At 36.4% G+C, this 16,410-nt stretch overlaps 1 protein-coding gene across 3 annotated transcripts in view; it reads left to right on the top strand.

Moving 5' to 3' along the window:
- eya2 (EYA transcriptional coactivator and phosphatase 2) overlaps positions 1–16,049 on the top strand; it is a 29,737-nt gene extending 13,688 nt beyond the window's left edge. For 2 of the 3 annotated variants that reach the window (XM_081606972.1, XM_081606970.1), the window contains 11 exons: positions 4,503–4,579; positions 4,739–4,922; positions 5,973–6,109; positions 6,228–6,311; positions 10,293–10,382; positions 12,169–12,227; positions 13,034–13,194; positions 13,585–13,699; positions 13,812–13,933; positions 14,565–14,665; positions 14,973–16,049. In XM_081606972.1, coding sequence (XP_081463098.1) covers positions 4,503–4,579; positions 4,739–4,922; positions 5,973–6,109; positions 6,228–6,311; positions 10,293–10,382; positions 12,169–12,227; positions 13,034–13,194; positions 13,585–13,699; positions 13,812–13,933; positions 14,565–14,665; positions 14,973–15,053 — 1,211 coding nt within the window. In that variant the 3' untranslated portion in view covers positions 15,054–16,049. The remainder of the gene's footprint in view (positions 1–4,502; positions 4,580–4,738; positions 4,923–5,972; positions 6,110–6,227; positions 6,312–10,292; positions 10,383–12,168; positions 12,228–13,033; positions 13,195–13,584; positions 13,700–13,811; positions 13,934–14,564; positions 14,666–14,972) is intronic. The other variant, XM_081606971.1, reaches the window with a different exon arrangement.
- The last annotated feature ends 361 nt before the right edge of the window (positions 16,050–16,410 follow it).

The raw sequence follows: 16,410 nt of genomic DNA, 5'->3' as shown, positions 1-16,410 counted from the left end.
TTCAGCCCTGGGAGGGTGTGCAGCTCCCTGCATGTCAGTGTGCGTCTGTGATTGAGTGCAAGCGACTGTGCTGTACACATTCCTCAGTCGCCCGGCGCCCAAAGCATGACTTGCTCAGTGCGACTTTATGGCTTTGAAACCAGCATGAAATTGACCTTGTGTGTGACAGGGGAGAGGTTAAGGGGCATTTTACGGAGGGGTGAGCTGGTCTAGTGCTACAGGCGCTACACAAGCTGTTCCCATTGTATGGAAGAGACAAAGGCAAGAACAAATATTAAAGTACCAAAAACAGATTATCTTTTTACGTTTTTCTGCATCACCTCGTAATGTTTAAAACTGTCACTGTAAATTCCAGATATCCAAACATGGATATTGTAGGCTTTGTTTAGTGATGATGATCTTTTAGAAGTTATTTGGTGATGCTTCAAAATCGTTTGAGGAAAAGTGGAGTCTTGCATAGTTTTACACAAAAACAGACAAAAGTGGCTTATCGTATGATGCAAACAAAACTTGTTTACTCCAACCAAATCCTCAAAGGTTATAAAACCCTCTTTGATCTAGTTGGGAAAATCTTCTGCTTGGATCCCGATGTGCATTGTGAAGGATCTTCGAGAGGAGACATGAACCAATCAGGGTTGGGGTAACATGAAAACTATGTCATGTTAGACGTCTAATGAAACTTTATTAACACTTTCTTTAGAGTAATTCGTTGCTGTAGCCAAAATAATACTTCTTAACCAGGGTTTCCCTTAGTACCAAAGTTTCAAACAAGTTAACATTATTTAAGTTGCATCAAATTATGGATTATTTCAAATATTGTCAAAGAATTTTTGAAAATTTAAAATAAGATTATTCATTTAAGAGAAACTTTGATATGTATTTAAAGTTATTCAGATAAAACTAATTTTAAACATAAGTGTCATGAAAAAAATCCATATTGTGAATATTGCGGATCATCACCAGCGGTAACACCAGGTGGTTTCTGCTGACCCTCGAGTCAGTGGATACAAAGTAAGGCCAAAAATTAATTGAGTTTTGTGTTGCCTAATAATATTTATCCACAGATGATTAAGCAGACAATTATTTTAGTCAACGTGTTCTGCAGTTCTTCTTACATATTATGTTCTTAAGCATTTTTTTTATACTATTAATTAATGTTGATCATAATCAAAGCTCCTCTTATAATGTAAATTCAAATAAATGACTCAATGGCAATGTCAGAATATTTATTAAAATACAAACCTCTTGTTGCTCTTAAGAATTAAATTTTTGGTTTTATCAGTTGCTGAAGGAAAAGCTGACAACAAAGCTAAATGTTTTTTTCCAGCAACCAAAATTCTTGTCTATATAAATAACCTTCTTCTCACACTTTTAATAATAAATTGAAGTTAGTTTATGCGATATCCAGCTCATGTAACTATGAAAATGTAAATATTTCTAAAGATCCAAGTCAGTAAGTATCACATTGGTTTTAAATTACTTTCAATACTGCTTTTTCTTCATTTTTCCTCGTTCGTCTTTTTCTCTAAGCTTTAATATAACTCCCACTTCCATCAGTGAGTGATTATCTTCCTTGTCTTCACAACATTGTTTACTCTTTAGGGACGTAAAGCTGTGTGTTAAAATGTGATCTTTTAAAGAGTTAAGTTTAAAACTATTTGCCATTAAATATGAATGACACGTAATCTTTCTCCAGACATGATCTAACTCCTGAACCGCTATTTTTTATTCCTTTGAAGACAATCCATGATTTTTGTATTATTGTACTTTCTCTTTTAAGGAATATTCAGATGTGAAACATTACAGAAGAATGTAAATGTTTGTGTAAACAGGCTTTTGAAGGAACCCTTTGACAAACTGCACAGCTTTGTTACAGCACGGCAGTTAGACCAACAAAGAAATTTTTAACAGTGTAATTGGACTTTGAGGGACAATGTTCCTAAACAAAATAAATTTGTTTGAATATTCTTATGTATAAATCATTTACTGTGAACTTCAAAGGGTAATAGATTTCCACAACATTCAAATAGTTGATGTAATTAGAACGTTTTCATCATCCATTATACTGCACACAATACACAACAACACACAAAGATAGCGCGCGCACACACACACCCAAAATCCTTCCAAAAGCTTATTGTATACAGTGTACACAACTAAACCAAATGCAGGCTTTTCTGTGTTTACTGGAGAGACCCCCTCTATTTTTCTTGTTGTCAGTTTAAGGGACTGTTGTGTTGTCTGGGAAGATTTCTGCCCCTGAGTCATAATGTCTCTTTTCTCATCTTTTTGGCTTGGGTAACATATAACAGTCAAGAGAAAGCTGTAATGAATCATGACCTAAAAGGCTTTTATGTTATGATAACCTTGAATAAATTGACCACAGTTTGACAATGCACTCTACTTATACAAAAACTTTAATCTATAGAAATAAAACTTGATTAAAAAAAAAACAGAAAAGCAACTAATTCCTGATGGTTCTAAAATAATATGTTATAATGTCTGAGCCAGTTCGTATGTGTCTTGTGTACCCTGGCAGCATGCTGGGTGTGAAGGGTCTTTTAAATTGCTCTTTGACCGCTTGAACAGGCAGGCTGAGTAAATATCTTCAGTTTTGGTCAAAGAGGATCTGAAGATCCACTGTGCTGTTTACTATACTCTAGAGTTTAGATAAGGCCTAAAACATACAACCTGACATGTAGACGTAGTGTCCAATCTCGATCTGTCCCCACTAATTAACTTTAATTACAGACCCCAGCTCACAAGTAAACCCAACATTTTTATTGGGCTGCGCAAGGCAGTGCATTAACATTAGCACATAACATTTCACTGCCCCTCACTAGTTAGCATTTGCCTTTTCCCTAAAAAAAGCTTTTAGATATTGTTCTTATTGATTAGCCATGTTTAGTATACGGAATGGAGTAAGTCAATGTAAGACAACATGCTAGTGATACCCCACATGCCACTGACAGCATTTAGGCTAACATTAGCATTTCGGCTAATTTTAGCTTATACACGAATTTTACCATACTGAGTGGTATAAGTCCATGTTAGTCAAAGTGCTCTTGATTATCCAGATGCTATTGACTATACCTTAGCTAAACTTACCATTGAGGCTAATTTTTAGCATGTGGCAAAACTTTGTGATGTATGCTACAGTGTGTCTTGTACCCCTTGGAAGGGTGTGTGTGAAAACAAATGTCCCGCAACCATACAACCACTCTTTGACTGTTTGACTTCGGCTGTCCATGCTGGGCTCTTTAAACTTATCATATAAACTATTTCTCAGTCCAATACTCCTAAGAATGGCATTATGGAGAAGCATTATTGTGAAGATGTGCTGAGGATTGCGTCAGAAAGGATCTGAACTTCTTAAAGAGACAGAGGCTAATTTCAAGGCGTAAGATATGGCCACAATGCAAATTCAAATTTCTTTTCAGTTATTTTTGATGTTTACGAGATTTTCATTACAACTGAAGTTAACATTGCTACTTGATTGATATTGCCCCTTTGAGAACTTTTTCAAACATCTGGATGAGTTTCACATTCCTGCTGTTTTTTGAAATGCCTCAGTCTGGACTGATGCAATTTACATTGCATGACTTAACTAAATGTCATTGGAAGATATGTGTTCAGTTTATTTCCAACTTTTTGTTTTCAGACTAATTACCTGCAAGTCTAAATTTCAAGATTATCATATCTTGAAATTTGGTGGTGCTTATATGTATTACTAATAAGGCAGTATTCAGTATAGTAGTTACTAGTCATTGAACTTGAACCTCTGTGAGAAATTGCACTCATACAAAGGTACTTTTTGAATAAATACTATTAGGCCAACCTTTTGAACTTTTGGTCAGATTTGAATCTTCGGGGAAGTTTGTTTGCATCATATGACATGCCCAACACAGTGCTCTTTTCTACCTGTTTTGTGTTCAATAGCTCATGTGTTTCAAAGTGGCCCATTTCCAGTATTTATTCAAATTAGTTTCGATTCAAGTTTGGAACAGTCAGCCACATGCTAAAAAGACTGGGTAAAAAAAAATAAAGGTAAAGATGTTGTACAGGGTGTTGGCTGGAGATAAGAAAAGTTAATAACCTGACAAACAGTACATATAGACTCAACAGGATGTTGGAGGTGAGGGGAGATTGCTTGGAGGAAGGCATTCCTGTCTTAGCTTGATCTTATTTGAAAATTCCCACAGCAGTAAGAAGCGCAGGAGCTGTAGACTTTCCCACCTGTATTGCCATGTCAGTCATAAATCCCAGACTAAGCTCCTGCAGCTCTGAGCTGTCACCAAGGAAAGAACAAGAGCTACTTCCTCCTGCACACAGCTACACAGATCAGATGCAGGGCAGTAACAGCACAGCCTTTTTTGCCTACATAAGACGGAAAGCAAATAAACACTACCAGTGCATCACCCATACTTTTTTATGTTTATAATTGTGTCATATTAACAGAAGCTTTCACTTTTTCCATTTCATATCATTTACTTTCTTCTTAGGTGCTGGTATTTCTTCTGGAATTTTTCAAGGTACTCATGCAATCTCAAGTTCAACCCCATTCAACCCAACCCAACAAGTGAGTAATTTACCTTAAGAAAGTTTATATTTAAAGAAGTTCCTGTGCTACTGAAGACATAATAGTCTTAGTAATAATTATTGACCTACTAATTGTTAACATTTACCCTTTTTTTAACAACCTGATGCAACCGATTAAAATTTTTGTTTCCATTGTCAGGAATTTTCTGCATATTCCAGCTACAGTCAGAGCCAGTACTCTCCCTATTATAATTCACATCACTACAACAGTCCCTACATAACCAGCAGCAACATCAGTCCTGCATCAATCACAGCTCCTTTAGCCTATCAGCACCCAGAGCACCCGGTTATGATGCCCAATCACAGCCCAGAGTCACATACAGGTAAAGAGTCATTTTCTTCTCAATATATAAATCTTAACTTCTTTTTGCTTTCTTGATTTATTCTTCTGTGAACTAGTTTTTCAGACCAACAAAAAAAAACATTGATATTACACTTGTCAATGGTAAGATCCACCAATTGCTTCAGAAAAATGCCAACTTGAAAACATAAAGGCACATCAAAAACATCCTTAATTTAGCCAAAAAGCATAGTTATTTAACATGAAACTCTGCAATAAAGGATAACTGACTTTAAAAATGAATCATCCAATTAAACCAAAATCAGTCAAAACAAGAAAAACATGTTGATTTCAAGCAGAGTCAGAACTAATTGAAATATTTCAGAGGCCATGCTGAACAGTTCAGCTCAATGCACCGATGTGTTGTTTGATTGCAGGTTGGCACTGTGCAGGAATCTATGAATGTTCTTTTTGTACAAATGTGTTTAATGTTGGTTATTCATTAAATAGAGATTATAGTTTAATTGTTGTACTTAACTGAGTAATAAATGTGTATACCATCAGCACAGAGATGGTTAGAAGCACAAAATGTACTTAATTTTTTGTGTGAGTTGTAAATTGCTCTTGAAAAATCAAAAAAGTCCTTGCCATATGAAATGGAATATAAGTATAATTGCAGGATATCCTGATTTTGCATGTGAAAAAGCAAGTAATTCATGTTAGTTTTGGGGAATCTTTTTCTCTGGGACAGTAACATAAATCTGTCCCAGATATATGCCAATTATTATTCACGGACTAAGGAGGATTCATTTTTATGTATATTATGTGGTGTTGCTCTAACATAATATACCAATAAAATACATTATAGTTTGTGGCTATATCATGATGGAAAATTTCAGAAAACATTTTCTGGATAGATCGTCATGTCACTCTATAGTCTTTAAAAAAATTGCTGCAAAAATTACTAACAGTTAAAATTGCAATACGTAAAAACAAATACTATTTATGTGGCTACTAATTAGCGTCTAACCGTTAGAAAAAATATGGAATAAGTGTAAAAAGTCCTATAGATTTTAAGGTTATTTTCATTTAGCAGATTACAATCCACCACCCAGTCCGCCAACCCCGGGTAAAGAAGAGGGAATCCCAGGACGGAGGGGAACCGACAGCAAGTTGAGAGGAAGAAAAAGAGTTATTGAACCCGCTCCCCCTCTTGACTCTGATATAGAGGTAAACACCCTCTCGCACAGCAAAACTATTGGCATTTCTCAAAAACAATATTTATCTTTCTCCCTTTCGTGAACACACAAACTGTCATGCAGCTAACATATCTATTATTTCACTGCAGCGTGTGTTTATCTGGGATCTGGATGAAACCATCATCATTTTCCATTCGCTCCTCACTGGAACCTTCTCCTCACGGTTTGGCAAGGTAGGACTACCCTTCACTTTGTCATTTAGCATAAGAGTCATGCTCTGTGACAAATCCCAGCCCCACAGTAGGCGATTATAGCAAGCAGACAGTTTGTTTGCTTAGACTCTTCACGGTAAACACAGAGTTCTACTTTGCAAAATACTCCCTTTGTCTCTCTATTCACCTGCTTATTTGAACAAAGGTTGAAGTCCATAACCTTCAGGTCTCATTTCTGAACATTTTCACACGCTGGCCATGTTATGCCTTCTGCCCTCTTGTTTCTTTTCATAATGCAGCGAGGTTGTTTGGCTACCCTGACAGCCCGCGGCGTGATTGACAGCCAGCAGGACCTTTACATAAGAGACCGGCAGCTGACAAGAGGCGGACAGTGGTGCATTTCTTGTTTTTGGCAAAGGCGCCATGTTTTGAATTCTCACGGTCCCCCTGCGGGTTGACACAAGGCTGATGGGAGTTTGAGAGCAGCGTTGCAGATCATTTAAGCTCCCTGGCAGGCCTTGTGTGCCGATGTTTCTTTTTCTTTTCTGCTCTGCCCCGGCAAGGGTCTGGAGAGGCAGAGTGAGGAAGAAGCAAAGTGCTAGTTGGGCCTTGCGGATGTGTTGAAATGTGACTCATGTGCCAAAAATTCCTCCCACCACACAAACACCCCACTGCTGGATCCAGGGGAGCTCGGTTGGACAGATTCTGACATCAAAACTCAGACATGCAGCGGAGGAATTAAATGAGTGACAGCAGAGAAAACAGTCCAGTTCTCTGAGGCTTCTTAAAACCTTGTAAAACGATAATTAACACAAAATTCATTCTAATCTTACAGCAATCTCATGCTTAATTCATTTTGCTCAGTTTATACAGTTTCTGCTTATTCATAACTTCACTGACTGAATAAGTGTGAATAGATTTTGAGAATAAATGGTTGGTTTTCAAGGTAAAACTGGGACCTGTTCTTGGAAATACGTGGGAGGCAGGCTGAAAGATGCCTGTTTTCAGCAGTTTTTGTTGAGCCAAATGTTACTGGAGAACCTTTAATATCATCTCATCTATTATCTCATTCATCATACAACACCCCGTCCTGTCCTCCACTATGTGAATTCAAGTCTCCCAGCTGTCTTTCATATCGGCAAACTACTTGCATAAGAGTTAAGGTGAGAAGTGAGGGGATTTTTGTATCTATCCTTGTTTTATGAGTATAATTTTATTTATTTGTTTATTTGTATCTTTTTCTTATTTTGTTTGTTTTATCTTTTTTACTATGGACCTTTTTTATGTCTGGAGTAAAGATATGATGATGATAATAATGCTAAATGAAAAAAAAACAAACAATTCTGACTTTGGGTAGCAGACCGTTTGAAGAATTAGACTATCATAGATTATGATTTTAATTCTCATAATAAACATAAAAACACCTTTGTTAAACATTTGACCTCTTCCTCTTCTAAAACTTCCTCTGTCTCAATATTGATCCTGTTGAACTTTTGTTCACCCTCTTGTTCTATATTGCACTCATTTCTGAGGGGGATGTGTTGTAATTGTCCTATTTGTGTCATCTTTTACCCTACTTGTGGCTTGTAATTGTAAACCAGAAAAAAGCCCCGGCTTGTCACTCTAAATACTTTAATGAGATGCTTACCTTTGGCTGACACTTCTCCCTTCTGGCTTGTTCTGCTACCAGGGCTGCCAGTAAAACAATGTGGCACACATAACTTAACACACCTGCTTTTGCAGTATAGAATTACAGCACATCCAAGCTGACAGATTCTGGATTATGATTTATATGATTCTGTGGATAGGGGATTAATTGTTTGCTTATTAATCTAATAACTGAAGTTGGTGTTGTGTCACACCCAGGCTTTTTATTTTTATCAGTATGGAAAGCAAACAAAATGAGGATGGTGGATGAGAGGGCAGATGTTCCAACATTTTTGAAGCTGTTTTATCATATGACAAAGTAAACAGATGTGATCTTAACTGCTCTACATTAGATCCACTTTTTTATTGTTTTTACTTTCTTTGATATAGCGGGGGATATAAGTGGCAAATCTGTCTACTTTCTCAGCAAATGTGAATTTGCATATCTTGTTTCATCTTCAGTTTCTGATTCAAAAAGTATCTGGTCACCTCTGAATGCATCCTTCAATTTTACAAGGCCTATCTGTCTACTGTGCTGTGAAACAGCCCTACACTACGGCACTCAAACCAGCAAACTTCATTGTGGATATGGCAGTTTTGAAGTGCAGCACAATTCCTCCTCCAAAGTGGCTTTTCCAAATGTTCCTCAGCAAACTTTAATCAAGCTTCTACATGCTTTTTTTTTTTTGCAACAAAGTCTTGTGCAGTTAACAGGCGTAAAGGTCACGGCAGTCAACTGAATTACTTATTGTTTCATCGGGAAAGCTCGACCTGTTTTTCTAGGTCTTAGTCTCACTGAAAGTCATTCTTGGCTCTTGAACAACTCTTCTCATTATAGTTTTGATGTCTGTAAGTAAGTCATCTTGTGAGGAGCACCTGTTTGTAGCTGGTTTATGATGAATGGAAGTTTTTTAAATATTTGGCTTGTTGCCAAATAGTAACCACCAGACCTTTTAGAAGTTTATATCTAAAATATGTTGAGTGATAACCTGGTAAGAATCTTTACGGTTTAACAACTGGGGCTTAACTAGTTTATGTTAAATGGCAGTGATAGGGGACAGGATTGTCGTCTCAGTACCGAGAAATTCCAGCAATTTCCTTGTCTTTTCATGCCTTTCATTACTTTTTATTTTTGAGTGTTCAGCACTTACTCTCTTTGTCAATCCACTTTGTGATGCATTTCTTGATTTATGGACTTTTTCTATGTGTGTATGACATGGATTGTTGCAGGCAGTTCTAATACCTCATTAGAAATACATTGCATTGATAAAACAAGACTCATCTAATGGTTATTTTTACCTCACTCTACATTTACATTTTGCCTTTGTCATTACAGTAGAGTTGTACCTACTGTGGGCAAGACTAGAAAAATCCCTGTTTATGCCTGTAAAAAATGTTCTATTTTCAGTTACATAGATTTTCAAAGAAAAGTCAGAACCAACACCTTTTTCTTGTTTTGCAACTTTTAATCTGATGTTTACTTAGTAGATTAAAACTCTTTAATCTAATGACAAAGGCACATTTACATTTTGCCTTTGTCATTACAGTAGAGTTGTACCTACTGTGGGCAAGACTAGAAAAATCCCTGTTTATGCCTGTAAAAAATGTTCTATTTTCAGTTACATAGATTTTCAAAGAAAAGTCAGAACCAACACCTTTTTCTTGTTTTGCAACTTTTAATCTGATGTTTACTTAGTAGATTAAAACTCTTTAGTGGACAGAGAAAGCATTCCAGTAGAGACGAGAGAAAACAAACTGTCTGTCTGACAGACAAAACTCATGCGGAAAATCAACAGTAATGAAAAAGTTTGGCAGGCGGTATGACTGACAGTGAAATATTCTCTCTTCTTTCCCCCTGAAACCTGTTTGTCAGTGTAGTTGATGAGCAGGAAGTTAATAGAGACAGACAGGCAGCTGCACTGACATGGTGGCGGGAGTAATGCTGTTTGCTAATTCAGTTTAACCGAACGTTTATTTACATATCTTAGACACACAATCTCACAGTCAAGTTATGATTTTTTTTCACCTTATTTACATAATTTATAAGTTTGTAAACTGCTTATTTGAAATCCTTATTTTGTTATTATCTTTGTAAAGAAGGTCAAAGCCTGTTTGTAGTTTCCAAATCCCAATTTCTTTTTTCTTTACAAAACATATCACAAGACATAAATACATAATAAATAAAGCTCACCATGAGACATTTCTTTTAGGTAACATATGCTATGTATTGTGACACAAAAAGAATCATTTTGGTTTAAGAAAGAGATTTCTGTTTTGTCAATGAGATTATGCTAAGATTTATAGAAGGATTATATATCAGGAGTATTAATTTCCCCCCTTTTGTCTGTTGAACAGGACTCATCAAAGGCAGTGTCTCTGGGTTTGTGGATGGAAGAAATGATCTTCAATCTAGCTGACTCAAGACTCTTTTTCAATGACCTAGAGGTGAGTTCTAAAATTTAAGCAAATCAGAAACAGATGAAGAACAAGCCTAAACTGAGAAAGTTGCAGTTTTTTTTTCTCATCCGAAGTCAACTAAGCAGCAATCGTCCGCCCTTCTTGAGTCAAAAATCTTTCTGATCCACCCTCAAATTAGGTTCAGTGTACTGCAGATCTCACAGTTTTTTAACTGTCAAAAATGTTCCAGTGCGCTAGAAAAAAGCCAGAAACACCTAATAAATCTACTTAAAGTTCAACTAATTTAATATAAGCAACTAGGCATTAACGCAGCTTCTAAAAAGCAATGACTCAAACAAAATAAAAAACGGTGTTTTAGGACATGCTAAAGACTCAACACTACATGTGTTTTTCATCACATTCCTCTCCCTTGTTCTGTCAAAAGGGAAAAGATTAAAGAGGGACTCAGACAAAGGGAACAAGAACACTTTGCGTCATAATTACAGGTGTGTGTCTGGGCATCCAAGAGGAAAATTAGTCAAACGAGGAGAAGCAATGTGGAGGAGTGAAAGGAGCCAGCAAAGCCATTTCCAAACCCAGTTTTCATTCCTTCTTTTGTAGTTGGGGCTGAGTAAATCTCCTGAGCAGTACTTTGGAGCTGGCTAGCAGCTCCTGCTGTCAAGTGGGGCAATTATCCAATTATATACTTACTTGTGTCAAAGGTGCCGCAGGTGTCACATGTGTATAGTTCATTGTTTGATAAAGAATGTCAATAAAAATCTGAATTTCTGTTATGAATTAGAAATTGGTAAAATATCTTCCCGATAGTATTCAGAAACTTTAAATATTTTATCATTTTGACATCTCATGCACTTTATTGTATTCTATTTAAAATTTGATTTAATAGACTAGCTCAGGGTAGCTCATAGTTTTTCACAAATAAAATTTTGAAAAGTACAACATTATTCAGGCTACATCAACATCTACTAAAAAGGTATGAATTTATTTGTGACTAGAAATTATAGAAGACAAACAAAAAACCAACTAACTATAATGATTATAGTAATCCTGAAAAACAAAGACAAGTCTTAAGCCCAAAACAGAAAATGGTTATTTTTTTGTACTAGGTTTACAATAGTAGCTATGGCTACTATTGTCCTTTTAATCCAGAACTAAGATTTTATTTTTTTCTCTAAGTCTTAGTTCATATTCAGAACTGAAGTGGTCATTTACATTTAATGGTTACCAGTCACTTTTCTGATGAAGCCACCTGAGTGGGATGTGGCGACTAGCCAGTGAGAACCAAGAACTGCAATAATGTAAGGAGGATGAGGTAGTGTCTCTGTCTGGGTGACTGAAATGTGATAGGAGAGCCTTTCTGTCCTGGGTCATCTCATAACAACCTATTCATGGATTCTGTATATTGTGTAGCTTTCAGAAAAATCAAGGTATGCAGAGTTTCACAATATGAAAGATGGTTTTGTGATCTTTTAAGTTGGACTCAGGACAGAATCATAAAAACTCCTTTTTTGCAGACGTTTGCACTCATATGCCTTTGTTATATGATATTTGTTGTGCCGGGTTTGTTTTTAATTTTTTCTCATAGTGATGAAGGCATTTTTGCTAAAAGTGAAAAGTAATGGACTGGTTTTAACACCTACACTGATTGGTTGTACTATGGATTTTAATGTCTGTTTAAATGTTTGTGCTTAGTTTCCTTTAGATTACTACAAAGATACACCATCATTTTGCCACAATAACATCAGTTTAACTTTGACGTGTCACACTCTGAAATGGATCTCCTGACATGTCTGCTCTCGTTGTCATTTCCCAGGAATGTGACCAGGTTCATATTGATGACGTGGCATCAGATGACAATGGACAGGACCTGAGGTAAAATTTCTTTTGTGTTCCTGAAGAGATTCGATGTGGGACACTGCCAACTTCTTTGTGGCTTGTGAACCAGATTTGCTCTCTAAATTTTAATACACCAGGTGAAAAAAACAACAAAGGAGATGAAGCGAGGAATGGGATGTGTGTAAATATGTGCATTCAAATTTGCAAGCTTGTCCGTGACTTTTTTTGTTGTACTTCCTTAGCAGTATAGTATGTCACATGATATCCAACGCTTTAAAATTTTATCAAAATATCTCTTACTTTAAACAACATAAACATGTGTAAATACTTCAGGGCACTTTTGTGAGTAATTTGATAAAAAGACTAAACAAAATAATTCAGTTTATTTATATAGCCAAATTCCCAACAAATGTCGCCTTGAGGCACTGTACAAAAAAAAGTTATTTCAGTTTAATCACACAGAAAAACAATGAGATTTTTTTTTATTGATTAAATAAGGCCATTTTTTTATTTTATGATTTTAATACTTAGTACATATATTATTTTTTTCTGACAAACGTTCATTGATGGTCTCGTTTCAGTTTTAAAGGTAACCTCTTCACCCTGACAGATATTTGGTTTCTTTGTAATGTGTACTTCCTTAAAATTGACGAATGACTACTGTATTTAATCACCACAACTGACAAAACCTTAATGAATGGAAGTATTTCAAAGGGACTCACCTTAACAAACTGATAAAAGTGAAACAAGTGGAACTGTGTGAACTACAATGTATTTTTAAATTGTTTTTTGTTGTTTGTTTTTTTGATGATCTGACGGTTTCCTTTATTGAAAATCTGCAGCACTTACAACTTTGGGTCGGATGGCTTCCAGAGCCCGGCAGGAGCAGGATCTTTGTGCCTGGGGTCAGGGGTCCATGGAGGGGTGGACTGGATGAGGAAACTGGCTTTCCGATACCGCAGAGTCAAGGAGATCTACAACACTTACAAAAATAATGTTGGAGGTCCGTCATGCTCTCATTTTGTTTACATTTGTGAGCATTTGTTTGCACCTGTTGTAGTTAAATAAATTACCTTCAAAATTACCTGGTGTTTGATTTTCCAACACGTTAAAAAGGAAAAGATCAACACAATTTAATATATTAAGTAAGATTTGCAGTCCCACTATGAAAAAAAGATTACTAATAACATGAAATGTGTAATTAGATTCACATTCAACTTTTTCAGAAGGCTTAGCAATGTACCTTGTTTTTCTAAAACTTTTGTTGCTTGAGTCTTTTTCTAACATTTTACATTGACAATTCAATTTTGAGTGCCTGGAAGGAAAATTACTCCAACTTTATAATATATATTCACGGAGATGTGTTTCAAGCTGTACTGGACGTGTCTTTCAGGTCTGCTGGGCAGTCCCAAGCGAGAGGAATGGTTACAGCTGAGGAGAGAGATGGAAGTCCTCACTGACCTGTGGCTGACTCAAGCACTAAAAGCCCTGGCTCTAATCAACTCCAGGTTAGGCTTTCCTGCTCCACCAATGGAGGATGTTTTTGATGTATAAAACTTACAATATGAAAGGAATCACTGCTAAATGTGACATTTTATAATATTGCCATTCTGTCCCCAGGCCTAACTGTGTGAATGTGCTGGTGACCACCACCCAGCTTATCCCTGCTCTCTCGAAGGTGTTACTCTATGGTCTTGGCTCAGCCTTCCCAATAGAGAACATTTACAGTGCAACAAAGACAGGTGAGGAAAACCTTTGGGAGCAGAACAATGTCCTAAGGCAGTGATTCCCAACATAGGGGGGAGGCAGCATCCCTAAGTGGGGTCCTGGAAAGCTCTGGGAGTGCCTGCGCTTCGATGCCAAAAAGACTGTTAGCATATTAAAATTTACAACACACTGAGATGACATAGCTATCTGGTTATAATGGTTGAGAGCACAGAGCAAATAGTGAATCATAGTGAATGACAGATAGTGCATCCTGAGTCAAACACTGCAGAAAGGAAAGTTGAAAGTTATAAAATTACGTCACATAAGCAACTTTTTGCGTTAATTTGTAACATGATCTGAGAGGAAATTAGACCTTGTTTTATTGCGTTTACACACAACCTGCTTCTCAAAAGGAGCATAGTTCTGAAGACATAAAAAAATTATCCTAAAGCATATTTCTCCTAAGAGCCCCACCCCGTCCCCCACCACCCTCAGGAAGGAGAACACTCAGGAAAAGAGACTGGGAACCACTGCCCTAAGACAAGACAGATGTGTTGATGTAACACCGTCTATATTTTAAGTCTAAATTTGTTTCTTTTTTGTTTTGGTTTATCCAAAGATTAAGTTTTGTTATTTGATACATATATGTATGTTTCCTCTTTAAAGGAAAGGAGAGCTGCTTTGAGCGTGTATCTCAGAGGTTTGGTCGCAGAGCGGTCTACGTGGTAATAGGAGACGGAGCCGAAGAGGAGACCGTAGCCAAAAAGGTATATATAATCCAGTCTGTTGTTTTATGGCTGACTGCTGAAAAATGGTCCTCATAAAATCTGGTACACTATGAGAATCTCTATTTGCAAAGCTGTTGTGACTGATTTTTATATTAACACTAAGACGTCAGAATGTTATAAGGAATTGATATCAGACAGACAGCATGTTTCCAACTGGTCCAAAGGCCTACCCTACACCTTACCTAATATTTAACAACTACTCTGCATTTGCAGCAGTATCACTTACTACTATGAGACATCTGCTATAATTTTACATACTAATAATCTGTTTTGTTTGTATAAATAGAAAAACATGCCGTTCTGGAGGGTGTCTTGTCGGGCAGATCTGGAGGCTTTGAGCCATGCACTGGAGATGGACTACCTCTAGAGGGCAGCAGCTACCAACGTCTGTGCTCTTTAATTTCTGAGTGCATTTGTGAACCAGCCTGTTGGGACTAATGTGGAGTCAATATCGCTGAGCACCGCAGCAGAGACATTAACAGCAGGCGTGTGGAAGAGTGAAGAGTTTGAAGCATAGTGCATAAAAGGACGCAGACATGAAGTCAAAAGGGCTTCAATCAAACTGTGTGGAAGAAAAAAAGGGACCAAAGCTTAACTAATCCCAGGGAACCATGGTTAGCACTGCAAGTATTAAGCAAAACATGAAAAGCAACTTTTTTTTTTCTTCTTTTTGACTTCATCTCAAGTTCTTGGAATTGTGCCCCAATTGTTGCACTGAATGCAAATTCTGACTTTCTGTTTCATGAACTCAATGTTAGAATCAACACAGATGAAATGTTTAGATTCTTCAAGCTTTTACTGCTATGTGGAGAAATCATTCCTCTGAACAATACTATTTTTAGACCAAGAAAACTTTATGCAATACACAACTGCTTACTTCCACTAAAATTGATGTTAATTCATGTCATATCATGTTAAATCATAGTTTTTCTTATATTTAGACATACATGGTCTGTGATTTGTCACCAGAATGATGGTTATTTATTATGGGTTTAAATTTATAACACAGTAAGTTAGTATGACAGTTTGTATGTGTGTGTAAACAAAATCATTTATTAAGGCTAGAGCTATGTTCTTGTAAAAACGTCTTGTAAGATGTTGCCATGCAAATGCTGTGTTTTAGACTGGTGCTTGAAAACTTACATTTGATTTTGGGTTGTAAATTGATTTCCTTTTTGCTTTAATTTCCCATTAACCTGTAGATAAACTGTTATGGCTATGGTTGTGCATGTGCTGATTACAAAGCCTGCGAGCTTAGTCATGGTTTGTATATAATGCCTTATTGTCCATTTCTTCTGACAGTTTAAGTAGAAATGATAAAAAAAAATAAAAATAAATTAATTGCATTTTGGGGGATCATAGAGTTGGAATTTCATCTTTTTTACACAAAACTGCTCTATCAAGGGATAAACAAAACAATAAATGGTGTAAATTAACGCCATTCAAAATTCAAGTACATCTGAGAAAAATACAATATTGAATAAAAGTGCAATATCTCATGCCAGTCATCTCAGAAAGTGAAATTCATATTACATAGAATCATCTTGTACTTTGATGATTATGACTTCCTGATAATGGAAACTCAAATTTCACTGTCTCAGAAAATTAGAATACTGTGAAAAGGGGGATTATTGGAAAAGTGTGGCATCACACCCTAATCAATTAATTAATTTAAAACACATGCAAAGGTTTCCTGGGCCCTTAAAGTCTAACTTTGGGCCAGT

This window comes from Poecilia reticulata, chromosome 5 (genome assembly GCF_904066995.2).
Source record: "Poecilia reticulata chromosome 5, P_reticulata-male-v2, whole genome shotgun sequence".
In the NCBI taxonomy this organism is placed as follows: domain Eukaryota; kingdom Metazoa; phylum Chordata; class Actinopteri; order Cyprinodontiformes; family Poeciliidae; genus Poecilia; species Poecilia reticulata.
The sequence above is the reverse complement of the archived record's forward strand: the minus strand, read 5'-3'. Positions and strand labels throughout refer to the sequence as shown.